The sequence below is a fragment of the Coregonus clupeaformis genome, chromosome 20 (assembly GCF_020615455.1).
Source record: "Coregonus clupeaformis isolate EN_2021a chromosome 20, ASM2061545v1, whole genome shotgun sequence".
Classification (NCBI taxonomy): domain Eukaryota; kingdom Metazoa; phylum Chordata; class Actinopteri; order Salmoniformes; family Salmonidae; genus Coregonus; species Coregonus clupeaformis.
In genome coordinates, this window is record NC_059211.1 from 48432077 (window position 1) to 48445586 (window position 13510).

General features: G+C 48.9%; 1 protein-coding gene across 1 annotated transcript in view; it reads left to right on the top strand.

Annotated features, from left to right (window-relative positions):
- LOC121533575 (neurocan core protein) overlaps positions 1 to 13510 on the top strand; it is a 200369-nt gene that overhangs the window by 61230 nt on the left and 125629 nt on the right. The window contains exons 3-5 of the mRNA XM_041839642.2: positions 1500 to 1723; positions 2053 to 2221; positions 12193 to 12367. Coding sequence (XP_041695576.2) covers positions 1500 to 1723; positions 2053 to 2221; positions 12193 to 12367 — 568 coding nt within the window. The remainder of the gene's footprint in view (positions 1 to 1499; positions 1724 to 2052; positions 2222 to 12192; positions 12368 to 13510) is intronic.

Here is a 13510-nt window from a genome sequence, read left to right on the forward strand (position 1 = left end):
GGAATGACTTGGAGTGCAGTCCATGAGCGGTCACCATGCAATTTGACTGAGCTTGAACAATTCTGCAAGGAAGAATGGGCAAATATTGCGCAGTCTAGGAGTGCAAAGTTAGTAGAGACGTATTCAAAGAGACTCATGGCTGTAATTCAAGCAAAAGGTGGTTCCACCAAGTATTAACTCAGGGGGGTGTTCACTTAACCAAATAGGGTATTTTACTGTTTTAATTGTGATTAATTTTCAGATTTTTTTTTTATAAAAAAAAAAAATAAACTTGGATATTGTGGGTTACTGTGTGTAAATAAAGACGGAAAAAGTCTGATTTTATGTGTTTTCATTTCAGGCTGTAAGGCAACAAAAGGTGAACATTTTGGAAGGGGGTGGTGACTTTCTATACCCACTGTATATCATGATTATTTGTATCAATTGGGTGGTGATTGTTTTCCAAACTCTGCCATGACATGTTCTGAAGCAGTAGACCTAACAGCAGAAACATCGCTAGGCCGACCCATTCCTCTCTTGCTAGATGCGCAATTAACTTGGTGCAGCTGGCTTCCGGGTTAAGTCGAGCGGGTGTTAAGAAGTATGGTTTGGCGGGTCATGTTTCGGAGGACGCATGACTCAACCTTTGCCTCTCCCGAGCCCGTTGGGGAGTAATAAAAAACAGGAAAGAGAAACAGAATTCAGGAAAATACTAAATATGATTTTATAGGGCCCCCTTAGAGTTGTTTATTAACCATTCTTTTATTTATATTGACAGAAAACACATATCTTGTACACGAAGGACCAGGGGAAGAGTTGCAGGGTAGAGGAGAAGAGAGGAATGTGCTTGTTTGAAAGCTACGGTATATAAAAAAATAGTAGCTCATGCTAGAAAAGGTTGGAGACCCTTGTTGTAGCGTGTGTGGCATTTTTTTTTTTATGACAACCCTCATTTGTTATGATTAAAACGGTCCAATAATCAATCATGGAGATGGGCTATGAGGTTAGAACAGATCAAACTGTTGACTTCATACAGAGTTTGATTTATGGCTTTTGAAAAGACATTTCATCTTCCCATCTGTACTGTAGCACTATGTTTGAACATGTCTTTATCTGAAGAATCAATGACCAATAATCAGTCATATAGGATAGAGACCATTCTCTTGTTTTATACTTTACAATTGCAGGGCTAATTAAACAAGAGCAAGAAGATGAATCCATCACATCCCCCAATAGATACACAGGAATCGATCCCCACCTTTCTCCATGCCAAAGAAAATAGCATGCGATAGTATTGTATATCAGTGATCCCCTTCCAGCCCAGTACCAACACACATGTCTTGATAACACGTTGATAAAAAAAAAGCGTCTGTATTATACCGTAGTAGACCTAGCCTCCATTTCCAGTGTTTCATATTCACGGTTCAGAAACAATTGTCTGACACTGTAGACCTGCCTGTGTATCTCTCCTCCTCCACATCCTCCTCTTCCTCTTCCTCCTCATCCTCTCCTCTCTCCAGGCCTGGTGTGGTCAGACCCGGTGGTGAACATGAGGAAGGTGACACACCAGAGGGTGAGGGAGCAGCTGGCCAACACCGTCCTGCTGCCCTGTGTCTTCACCCTGCGCCCCACCCCTACCCACGAGCCCCCCCGCATCAAGTGGACCAAGGTGTGGGGCCAGAGGGGCGACGACGGTCGGCAGAAGGAACAGTCCATCCTGGTCGCCAAGTACAACGTGGTCAAGGTAAAGATTGACGAAGTGGGAAGAATACAAAATGTCGGTTGTACGTATATGAAGAGTGTGTGGGCCATCTAGCCAGTACTTAGCTTCAACTTATTTAAAAGCAGAATCTGTAACTATACAGTATGTGCTGCACAATCCTTTCTTCTTTCTATGAAAATAAGATTAAATACATTTCCGCTTTTCTGCTGCCAACTGTGATAATTGGACCAGCAAACATTTAGTGGAATGTCCTTTTTCTTTTTCATTGCCATCTTTGTTGTCTTTCATACTGTATGCTTCATTTTGCTTTAATTGTGTGTTCATAACTGTTCTGTCTTTTTGTGGTTTAGGTTAAGAAGGCATTCCAGGGGCGTGTCACCCTGCCCGGTTACCAGGACAACCGTTACAACGCCAGCCTTGCACTCAGCAGTCTGCGCTCCAGTGACTCGGGCATGTACCGCTGTGAGGTGGTGGTGGGCATCAATGATGAACAGGACACCGTGCCCCTGGAGGTCACAGGTAAAGCTGACCCCTGCTATACTCATTACACCTGAGTCGCGTTCAATAGGCACCAAACAGGAAGTAAACGTAACAAAACAGGGAGAGACAACCTGGACTCGTCCAATAAGAAATGCCCATTTTCATTGTCCATTGCAAAACGCTTTAAAGTGTTTTGTCCCTAATGAACACGACCCTGACTGTAGCTCTACCTGGCATTGCTAATGGAATCATTATTTAAGCCAGTGGGTTTGTTTACTGTGTGGGAATGTCTGGTCTGGGGAACGTGACAATGTCTGCCAACTGGACCGAGTAACAGATCGTTGACCCCACCGCTTAGGTCCATTTCATGCCACGAAAGCAAATAGACCTAATGAGAAAATAAAGTGTGTTGATATCTAGTGTTACATTGAGGTCTCTGGGCTGTAGTTTATGTTGAACCCACCCACTTCTTCACTGTGAGGTCCTGTGGATATTATATGCCATATCAGCTAATAGTATCATAGTAATTACCAAATGAAAATCTTTCAGCTGAGAAACAGATTTTTCCAGGTCACTTGCTGTTTTTAATAAACGCCTATTAGAGTAATGACTAAAGGGAAGTGGCACTCTGCTCTCTGCATTGGCTTTATAGTGCTGCTCTTTACTCACCTAGATCTACACAATGTTGCCAGCAGTCTGCTGAGCTTCAGCTCCACATTATGCCCAGTAGCCTCATTCACTCACCCACATACTGTACACTAGCTCCATGGGCTCCCAGTGAGAATAGCACAGATATAGCGCTGCGCTATTATTACACGATATAGCCACTGTGTGTGTGTGTGTGTCTCTGTGTGTGTGTCTGTGTGTGCATGCAGCGTGTGTGTTCCCGTGTGTGTGTGAATGTGTACGTGCCTGTGTGTGTGTGTGTGTGACAGTGGCTCTCTCACTCAATGATTATGACATCAAGGACTGTGTTTTTTCTCCATCCACAGCTCCTCTCTCTCCTTCCTTTCTCTCTATTCTCTCTGTTAGAGCACTTTATTGCTCCTGTAGAGACCCCTGGCTCGGTGCTCAGGAGACCATGTCCCCCCTCCCAGCCAATCAATTAGCACGCCATAAAACCCCCTTCCTCCTTCAGAAAGAGAAACCCGTTACTGGTTGGTCCATCTAGGAGCGCACCGAACATTTTCCCGGACTTAGCGTTAATTGCAAGTAACGCTACATTGCAGAACACCCAATACTAACTCCTCCAAGTGTTAAATATACACTGAGTATACAAAACATTAAGAACACCTGCTCTTTCCATGACATAGACTGACCAGGTGAATCCAGTGAAAGCTATGATCCCTTATTGATGTCACTTGTTAAATCCACTTCAATCAGTGTAGATGACGGGAAGGAGACAGGTTAAATAATGTTTTTTAAGCGTTGAGACAACTGAGACGTGTGTATGTGTGCCATACAGAGTACAGAGGGTGAATGGGCAAGAAAAAATATTTAAGTGAACGGGTAGTAGGTGCCAGGCACACCGGTTTGTGTCATGAACTGCAATGCTGCAGGGTTTTTCATGCTCAACAGTCATATTAATTCTGGCCAGGATAGGCTTGTTTGTGTGTGTTCTAGGCCCTGATTAGGTTTTCTCTCTGTCCATTCGGCCCATATTGCATGGTCAATTGTCTGTCTCCCCAATTAGAGCCCAGACATTGATCCTCGCTGTCAGCCACAGTCATGAGATACAGTATGTCAGGCCGGCTTAAGTGGTGATCCACAAATAGACATACTGTATCTACACACAGGTGATGATCTCTGCTATGTAGGTCTATTCGATTTTCCGCACAGGCAGGACTGTATTAGTGTTGTATACTGTGTTACTGTGTTACAACAAGGGCATCACTCTATTATCTACAGCTATATACAGCTATCTCAGTATCTGTGCTCTCCTGTTCTCTCCAGAGACTGGAGCAGAGTGGTGTGCTCAGAGCATGTGCAGACCAGCTGGCTGGAGTGTTTACGGACATATTAAATCTCTCCCTATCCCAGTCTGTTGTCCCCATTTGCTTCAAGATGTCCACAATTGTTCCTGTACCCAAGAAAGCGAAGGTAACTGAACTAAATCACTATCACTCACTTCTGTCATCATGAAGTGCTGTGAGAGGCTAGTTAAGGAACATATCACCTCCACCTTACCCAACACCCTAGACCCACTACAATTTCCATACCGCCACAACAGACCCACGGATGACTCAATCGCCATCGCACTGCACACTGCCCTATCCATCTGGACAAGAGGAATACCTATGTAAGAATGCTATTCATCGACTACAGCTCAGCCTTCAACACCATAGTACCTTCCAAGCTCATCACTGAGCTCGGGGCCCTGTGTCTGAACCCCTCCCTGTGCAACTGGGTCCTGGACTTCCTGACGAGCCGCCCCCAGGTGGTGAAGGTAGGCAACAATACCTCCGCTACGCTGATCCTCAACACGTGGGCCCCACAGGGGTGCATTCTCAGCCCCCTCCTGTACTCCCTGTTCACCCATGACTGTGTGGCCATGCAAGTCTCCAACTCAATCATCAAGTTTGCAGATGACACAACTGTGGTAGGCCTGATTACCAACAACGATGAGACCGCCTACAGGGAGGAGGTGAGGGCCCTGGCTGCGTGGTGCCAGGAAAATAACCTCTCACTCAATGTCAACAAAATGAAGGAGCTGATCCTGGACTTCAGGAGACAGCAGAGAGAGCATTCCCCATCCACATCGACGGAGCCGCAGTGGAGAGGGTGAAAATCTTCAAGTTCCTTGGCGTGCACATCACTGACAACCTGAATGGTCCATCCACACAGACAGTGTAGTGAAGAAGGTGCAACAGCGCCTCTTCAACCTCAGGAGGCTGAAGAAATTTGGCTTAGCCCCTAAGATCCTCACAAACTTCTACAGATGCACCATTGAGAGCATCCTGTCGGGCTGTATCAACGCCTTGTACGGCAATTGCACTGTCCGCAACCGCAGGGTTCTCCAGAGGGTGGTGTGGTCAGCCCAACGCATCACCGAGGGCATACTGCCTGCCCTCCAGGCCAAGAAGATCATCAAGGACCTCAGCCACCCGAGCCACCCAAGCCACGGCCTGTTCACTCCGCTACCATCTAGAAGGCGGAGACAGTGCGGGTGCGTCAAAGCTGGGACCAAGAGACTGAAAAACAGCTTCTATCTCCAGGCCATCAGACTGTTAAATAGTCAATACTAGCCGGCCTCCGCCCAGTACCCTGCCCTGAACTTAGTCACTGTTACTAGCCGGCTACCACCCGGTACTCTACCCTGCACCTTAGAGACTGCTGCCCTATGTACTTAGAGTCATTGAACACTGGTCACTTTAATAATGTTTACATACTGTTTTACCCACTTCATATGTATATACTGTATGCTAGTCAAGGCTCATCCTATATAACTAATGCTGTACACACCTTTTCTATTCATATACTTTCCATAATGTCTATACACCCCATCACATACATACACTGAGTGTACAAAACATTAAGAACACCTTCCTAATATTAAGTTGCACCCTCTAATGCCCTCAGAACAGCCTCAATTCGTTGGGCCATGGACTCTACAAGGTGTTGAAAGCATTCCACAGGGATGCTGGCCTATGTTGACTCCAATGCTTCCCACAGTTGTGTCAAGTTGACTGGAAGACTTTTGATACACACGGGAAACTGTTGTGCGTGAAAAACCCAGCAGTGTTGCAGTTCAACACAAACCGATGCACCTGGCATCTACTACCATACCCCATTCAAAGGCACTTATATTATTTGTCTTGCCCATTCACCCTCTGAATGGCACACATACACACTGTCTCAATTGTCTCGGCTTAAAAAATCCTTCTTTAACCTGTCTCCTCCCCTTCATCTACACTGATTGAAATGACATCAATAAGGGATCATAGTTTTCACCCGGATTCACCTTGTCAGTCTGTGTTCTTAATGTTTTGTATACTCAGTGTATATATTTATATTCCGGACTCTGACATTGCTCATTCTGATATTAATTTATTTGTTTATGTGTATTGTTTTGTATTGTTAGGTATTACTGCACTGTTGGAGCAAGAAACATTTCGCTGCACCTGTGATAATATCTGCAAAATATGTGTACACGACCAATAACATTTGATTTGATTCGTATGTGTTATGGCTTGGTAGAAATAGAGTGTAGTAGTTGTGGGAAATGTGACCCTCCTGTTAAATGGGACGGGGCACCCCCCCCCCCATGGTGCTCCTCAGAAACCCATTTGTCTCCCAAGCGCCAGAACGGTAGCAGCTAGCATCTCTGTGCTTGGCCTGGCTCCTAGCCTCGGCGGGAAGGAGCCCTAAACAGAGACCCTGGGAGAAGAGAAATGAAAAGCCTGAATGAAAGAGACGGCTCCTGCTACAAAGTTGAGCTGGAGTGTACAGTACAGCAGTATATGGAAACAGGATGGAGGGCTGTAGCGGGGTGTGTGTGTGTGTGTGTGTGTGTGTGTGATGAGGTGATTTGAAGGAGTCAGGCGCAGGAGGGTAAATCACAGAATAACAGGATTTATTTTGAACCACAGAGTCACGCAGAAATGCGTCAAAACACTCCAGTGCGCAAAACAGCCACACTGGAAAATACAAGGCATACGGGGAATATTACCGGCGATACAAAATACACGGCGCTCCACTGAGCTTCTCTCTCCTCCACAATAAACAATCACACACAAAGACAAGGGGGCAGAGGGAACACTTATACAGGTACTGATGAGGGGATATGAACCAGGTGTGTGTAATAAACAAGACAAAACAAATGGAATGATGAGATGAGGAGCGGCAGTGGCTAGAAGGCCGGTGACGACGAATGCCGAAGCCTGCCCGAACAAGGAGAGTCATGACAGTACCACCCCCCGACGTGCAGCTCCAGCAGCGCGCCGACACCGGCCACGGTGGAAATCACGCAATAGGGAGGGATCGAGGATATCCCTTACCGGAACCCAGCACCGCTCCTCCGGACTGTACCCCTCCCACTCCACGAGGTACTGAAGGCCCCCCACCCGACGCCTCGAATCCAGGATGGAACGGACAGAGTAAGCTGGGGCCCCCTCGATGTCCAGAGGGGGCGGAGGAACCTCCCGCACCTCAGACTCCTGGAGCGGACCACATGGAACGAGGGGTTAATACGGTAATCTGGAGGGAGTAATAACCTATATGTAACCTCGTTTATCCTCCTCAGGACTTTGAACGGCCCCACAAACCGTGGGCTCAGCTTCTGGCATGGCAGGCGTAGGGGCAGATTCCGGGTCGAGAGCCAGACCCGATCACCCGGTACCAAAACCGGAGCCTCACTGCAGTGGCGGTCAGCATTGGCCTTCTGATAACATAAAACACATTGAAAGGGCGATAGGTTAGTGGAGGAGTGGTGGAGAGAGTTCTGGGCATATTCTGCCCATGGCAAGAACACTGACCACTCCCCCGGCCGGTCCTGGCAGTAGGACCGCAGGAACCTACCCACATCCTGATTCACCCGTTCCACCTGCCCATTACTCTCGGGGTGAAACCCAGAGGTCAGGCTGACCGAGACCCCCAAAAGTTCCATGAACGCCTTCCAGACCCTGGATGTAAACTGGGGACCCCGGTCAGACACTATGTCCTCTGGCACCCCATAGTGCCGGAAGACGGGAGTAAACAGGGCCTCCGCAGTCTGCAGGGCCATGGGGAGACCGGGCAGAGGAAGGAGGTGGCAGGCTTTTGAAAAACGGTCCACAACGACCAGGATGGTGGTGTTACCCTGAGAGAGGGGAAGATCAGTGAGAAAGTCAATACACAGGTGGGACCATGGCCGTTGTGGAACTGGTAAGGGCTGTAACTAACCCGCTGGGAGGTGCCTAGGTGCCTTACTCTTGGCGCACACCGAGCAGGAGGAGACATACACCCTCACGTCCTTAGCCAAGGTAGGCCACCAGTACTTTTTGGTCATCAGCGCACTGAATGACCGATACCTGGGTGACCAGAGGAGGGTGACGTGTGTGCCCAATAGATCAGCTGGTCACGGACAGGAGACGGCACGTACTGCAGCCCAGCTGGAAACTGAGGTGGAGATGGCTCTGTGCGTAACGCCCGCTCTATGTCCGCGTCCATCGCCCATACTACCGGCACCACAATACAGGAGGCCGGGAGTATGGGGGTGTTGTCTATGGGCCTCTCCTCTGTATCGTACAGCCATGACAGTGCATCTGCCTTCACGTTCTTCGTACCCGGGATGTATGATAGTGTAAAATCAAACCGGGTGAAGAATAGGGCCCACCAGGCCTGGCTGCCCAGCCTCCTCGCTGCCCGGATGTACTCCAGGTTACGGTGGTCCGTCCAGATGAGGAAAGGGTGTTTCGCCGAAGTTCTGCTCCGCCGGGCTGAGCTTCTTGGAGAAGAAGGCACAGGGGCGGAGCTTGGGTGGCGTGCCCGAGCGTTGAGATAGGACAGCGCCTATCCCTACCTCGGACGCATCCACCTCCACTACGAACGGTAGTGATGGATCGGGATGGGCCAGTACCAGGGCTGAGGTGAACAGAACCCTCGGGTTACTGAAGGCCCTATCAGCCTCAGCAGATCAGCGGATCCGGGATGGCCCACCCTTCAACAGAGATGTGATGGGAGCTGCGACCTTGCCAAAGGCCCGGATAAACCTTCGATAGTAGTTGGCAAAGCCAATAAAGCGCTGTACCTCCTTAACCATGGTTGGAGTCGGCCAATTACCCCGGCTGAAATGCGATCTCCCTCCATCTCCACACCTGAGGTGGTAATGCGGTATCCAAGGAAGGAGACGGACTGTTGGAAAAACAGACACTTTTCTGCTTTGGCATAAAGATCATGTTCCAACAGTCGGGCCAGCACTTTGCGAACCAGGGACACATGCTCGGCGCGCATAGCGGAATACACCAGAATGTCATTGATGTAGACCACTACACCGCGACCAAGCATGTCCCGAAACACCTTGTTCACAATGGACTGGAAGACTGATGGAGCATTCATCAAACCGTACGGCATCACCAGGTATTCGTAATGCCCCGTGGTTGTGCTGAATGCTGTCTTCCACTCGTCCTACTCTCGGACACGCACCAGGTTGTACGCACTCCGGAGATCATATTTTGTGAAGAAGTGCACCCCATGCATTGACTCAATCACAGATGGAATGAGGGGTAGAGGATAACTATAACGTATTGTCCCCTTGTTCAGTGCTTGGTAATCAATGCAAGGGCACAGACCTCCGTCTTTCTTCTTCACAAAAAAAAACTTGAGGAGGCGGGCGAAGTGGAGGGACGTATGAACCCCTGGCGCAGGGACTCGGAGACGTATGTCTCCATCGCCTCCGTTTCAGCCTGTGACAGGGGATACACATGAATCCTGGGAGGCACAGCGTCTACCCGGAGGTTTATCGCGCAATCCCCTGCCCGATGAAGTGGTAATTTGGTCACCTGCGTTTTGGAAAACGTGTGCGCCAAATCGAGGTATTCGGGGGAAATGCACACGGTGGAGGTAGTGTCTGGGCTTTCAACCGTGGTTGCACCAACAGAAACACCTAGACACCTATCCTGACACTCTCGCGACCACCCCGTGAGAACCCTCTGCGGCCATGAAAATGTGGGGTTGTGTAGTGCTAACCAGGGAAGACCTAACACAACAGGGAAATCAGGAGACTGAATAATAAAAAAGGTGACTTGCTCTCTTTGTGTCTCGTGCGTAACCATAGTGACTGGTGCTGTAACTTCCCTAACGAACCCGGACCCTAATGGTCGACTGTCAAGTGCTCTGATGGGGAGTGGAATGGATAGGGGAACCAATGTAATGCCTAGACTATGTGCAAATGACCTGTCCATAAAGTTCCCAGCTGCACCTGAATCAACCAGCACTGGGGAACTACTGTGTAATCAGGAAAGTGGAAGTGAAGGGTACAGTGCGCAGCAGAGGGCTCTGAACGAGTATGGGTGTTCGACACCTGGGGTGACGCGAGAGTGCCCTGCCTGCCATGTCCAGACCCAAAAGAACGCTGACAACAGCGTGCAGGAGAATGTCCTGTCGTGCCACGAGAGTGACACTGGCGCTGTCGTCCTCCACTCTCCCAGATCACCGCTCCACCCAGCTTCATCAACTCCTTATCCGGGTTGGGGGGGTGGTCGATCCGGAAGTGGTCGATGAGGGCCCGCTCGTTCCCCCCGGACCCAGCCGCTAGAGTCCGAAACTCCAAGGCGGAGTCCGAAACTCCAGGGCGAAGTCCTGCGCGGTCCTCGTCCCCTGCCTCAGGTGGACCAGCCTCTCTACCTTCGTGCAGGTGATCGAAGATGGCCCGAAAGAGGCGAGCGAACTCCCCGTAGTTGTCCAACGCGGCTCCTCCTTCACTCCAGACCACATTGGCCAACTCCAGGGCTTTTCCCGAGAGGCAGGAGATGAGGGCGGACCCCTTCTCCCGCTCCGATGGAGCCGGCCTGATGTTCGAATAGTACAACTCCAGTTGTAGGAGGAATCCCTGTGGTCGGGATATATGGATCCCTCTGGGTGCTGGGGTGAGGGTGGCTGGATCCGGTCGCTCAGCAGGTCCCGAAAGATCCGGTCCTCTCCTCTTCAGGCGTTGGACGACCTGGAGAACCCGATCCATCGCTTCTCCCAAGCTGGTTAGCATATTCGAATGCGCCCAGACCCGTGCCACGACTCAAGGCAGGTGCTCCTCTCCTGCTGACTCCATGTTTGGGTGTGTGATTCTGTGATGAGGTGATTTGAATGAGTCAGGCGCAGGATTTATTCTGAACCACAGAGTTACGCAGAAATGCGTCAAAACACTCCAGTGCGCAAAACAGGTGCACTGGAAATACAAGGCATACAGGGAATATTCCCGGCGATACAAAATACACGGAGTTCCACCAAGCTTCTCTCTCCTCCACAATAAACAATCACACACAAAGACAAGGGGGCAGAGGGAACACTTATACAGGTACTGATGAGGGGATATGAACAAGGTGTGTGTAATAAACAAGACAAAACAAATGGAATGATGAGAAAAGGAGCGGCAGTGGCTAGAAGGCCGGTGACGACGAACGCCGAAGCCTGCCCGAACAAGGAGAGGTGGCAGCTTCGGAGGAAGTCGTGACAGTGTGTGTGTGTGTGCTTTCATGTGTATAAGTGTGGGTGTGTCTGTCATACCACAGGGATACGGGCTCATTTTCCGAGACTAGCCTGCAGCGTGATTGCTCAAATTGGCCCCGCGCCCAGAGGAGTTTCTGTCATTATACTGCACAAAGCATCATAAGATAAAGGAGCCCATGTTTGGAGCTGTATCCCGGCCTCCCTCAGCCTCCCTGTCTACAGGCTTTCATGTAGTGGGCTCCACTGGGATTTGATGTGTGGCCCCACATGCGGGGGAGGTTAGTGATGCTAGCTTGGTGGGGAAATATGAGATGGACACTTCAAAAGCAATTCCCTTCTCATTTCTCGGCACAATGGAGAGGAATCCTGGCCATTCACAGGTCATGGAATGAGCGCATGGGACTCGTCTCTTTCCTTTGTTTCCTCTATCTCGCTTCTCCTTCACTATCTATCTCTCTTTGACTATCTCTCTTTATTTCACTGTTTTCTTTTCTGGCTATGAAAACAAGCTATAGTATTGCTGTGGACTGTAAGCTAAAGCAGTAAAGCAAACATTGTTGCTGTTTGTCATCCACTGTATCCAAGGACAAGATCTCTCCCCTAAAGATAAGCCTGTCTGATGCAAATTAACTTTGAGCTCGGAGGTAGTTTTATAAATGTTTTCCAACGTTCTGTGCAGATACAGATACAACATTTGAAGTACATGATGATGTAGGGTTTGAGCCGTGTGTCTGTGCGCGCGCACCTGTGTGTGCCAGTGTGAGATTGTGCGTGCGTGTGTGAATGTGCCTGCGTACAAGCGTGCGTCCATGTCTCCATATTACCCTGGTGTCGCCCTACGTGTTTTCACCTCTGCATCCTCTCCTCAGGTGTGGTGTTCCACTACCGTGCCCCCCACGACCGCTACGCCCTGTCCTTCCCCGACGCCCAGCGGGTGTGTCTGGAGAACTCGGCTGTCATCGCCACGCCCGCTCAGCTCCAGGCCACCTTCGCCGACGGGTATGACAACTGTGATGCCGGCTGGCTCTCTGACCAGAGCGTGAGGTAAGGGCAAAACGACTGGGCATGAAGCTCGACTCAGCAAAACACACCACAGCATAGCCACTATCCTTATAGGTAGGCACGTGCGCAGATAGGGCTCTACTTGTCCAGAGCACATGCCCTTTTGCCCTTCCAGTCTCCAAAGTGCCCTTTGGGGTGGTGGTATAATCCATCCCCCAAAAATGTATTTAAATGTTTTGTCATTGTTCGGAACGGAGATTGCGCGCGTCCGGTATCCAAACGTGCATGGCTTGAGAGATGCGGTCACCGGTCGAGTGTGTGTAGCTAGCTACCTAGTTTAAATATCAAAAATAATGCCACAACAGCATAACATTTGATTAACATTTGATAACACTTGATTTAGCCTACATCATCATCAATATTCGGTCTGGTTGGCTGAGAGAGGCAGAGAGACATAGAGAGGTAAATCACAATCAATCAAATAAATCGAGCTAGCTAACTAGCAGAGTTACATCAATCAACACCAATGATCAGCTGATACCCCACCCTCTTTTCCCGATGTCAATCATGTCTTTAGGAGGCACTGCAACTAGCTTGCTTACAATAGGTGATGATGAGTGAGTTTGTTGTTGCAGAAATAAATAGGCCTATGCTCACATACAGTATATACATTTTTTCCACTACAGCGGCATTTGTCATGTTATGAATTTCAAGATATGAATTATGAATGTTTTTTCATAATTCACTTTTTTCATTTTGAGCACCTGTCCCCTGAAAGGTCGGTGCTTATAGGGTTGTACAAATTGTTTACTTATGATACTTACTTACGATACACTGCAACAATGTAAAGCAATATCTCTGACGAGTAAGTATCAGAGGTAATACATCTTTATGAAGAGTGGCAAAGTATACGTTTACTTCAGACTAACTAAAAATGACAGGGCTTTGATAGGCAATTAGATAGCTTTCACAAAATGTCTCTGTTGCCTCTGTGGCCCAGATAAGGAACCAGGGAATGAAATTACCAACAGAAAGTAAGGTATGCAAAGTATTTTGACACCAATGGTCCCCTCATAAACTCCTGAATCTCTCGTATCAAAGGATGTAATTGCTTGTTTACATCTCAGAGGCTAGCTCTGTCATCACGCTCCGCCATTTCAGCCACAACTATCCCTCGACTACCTT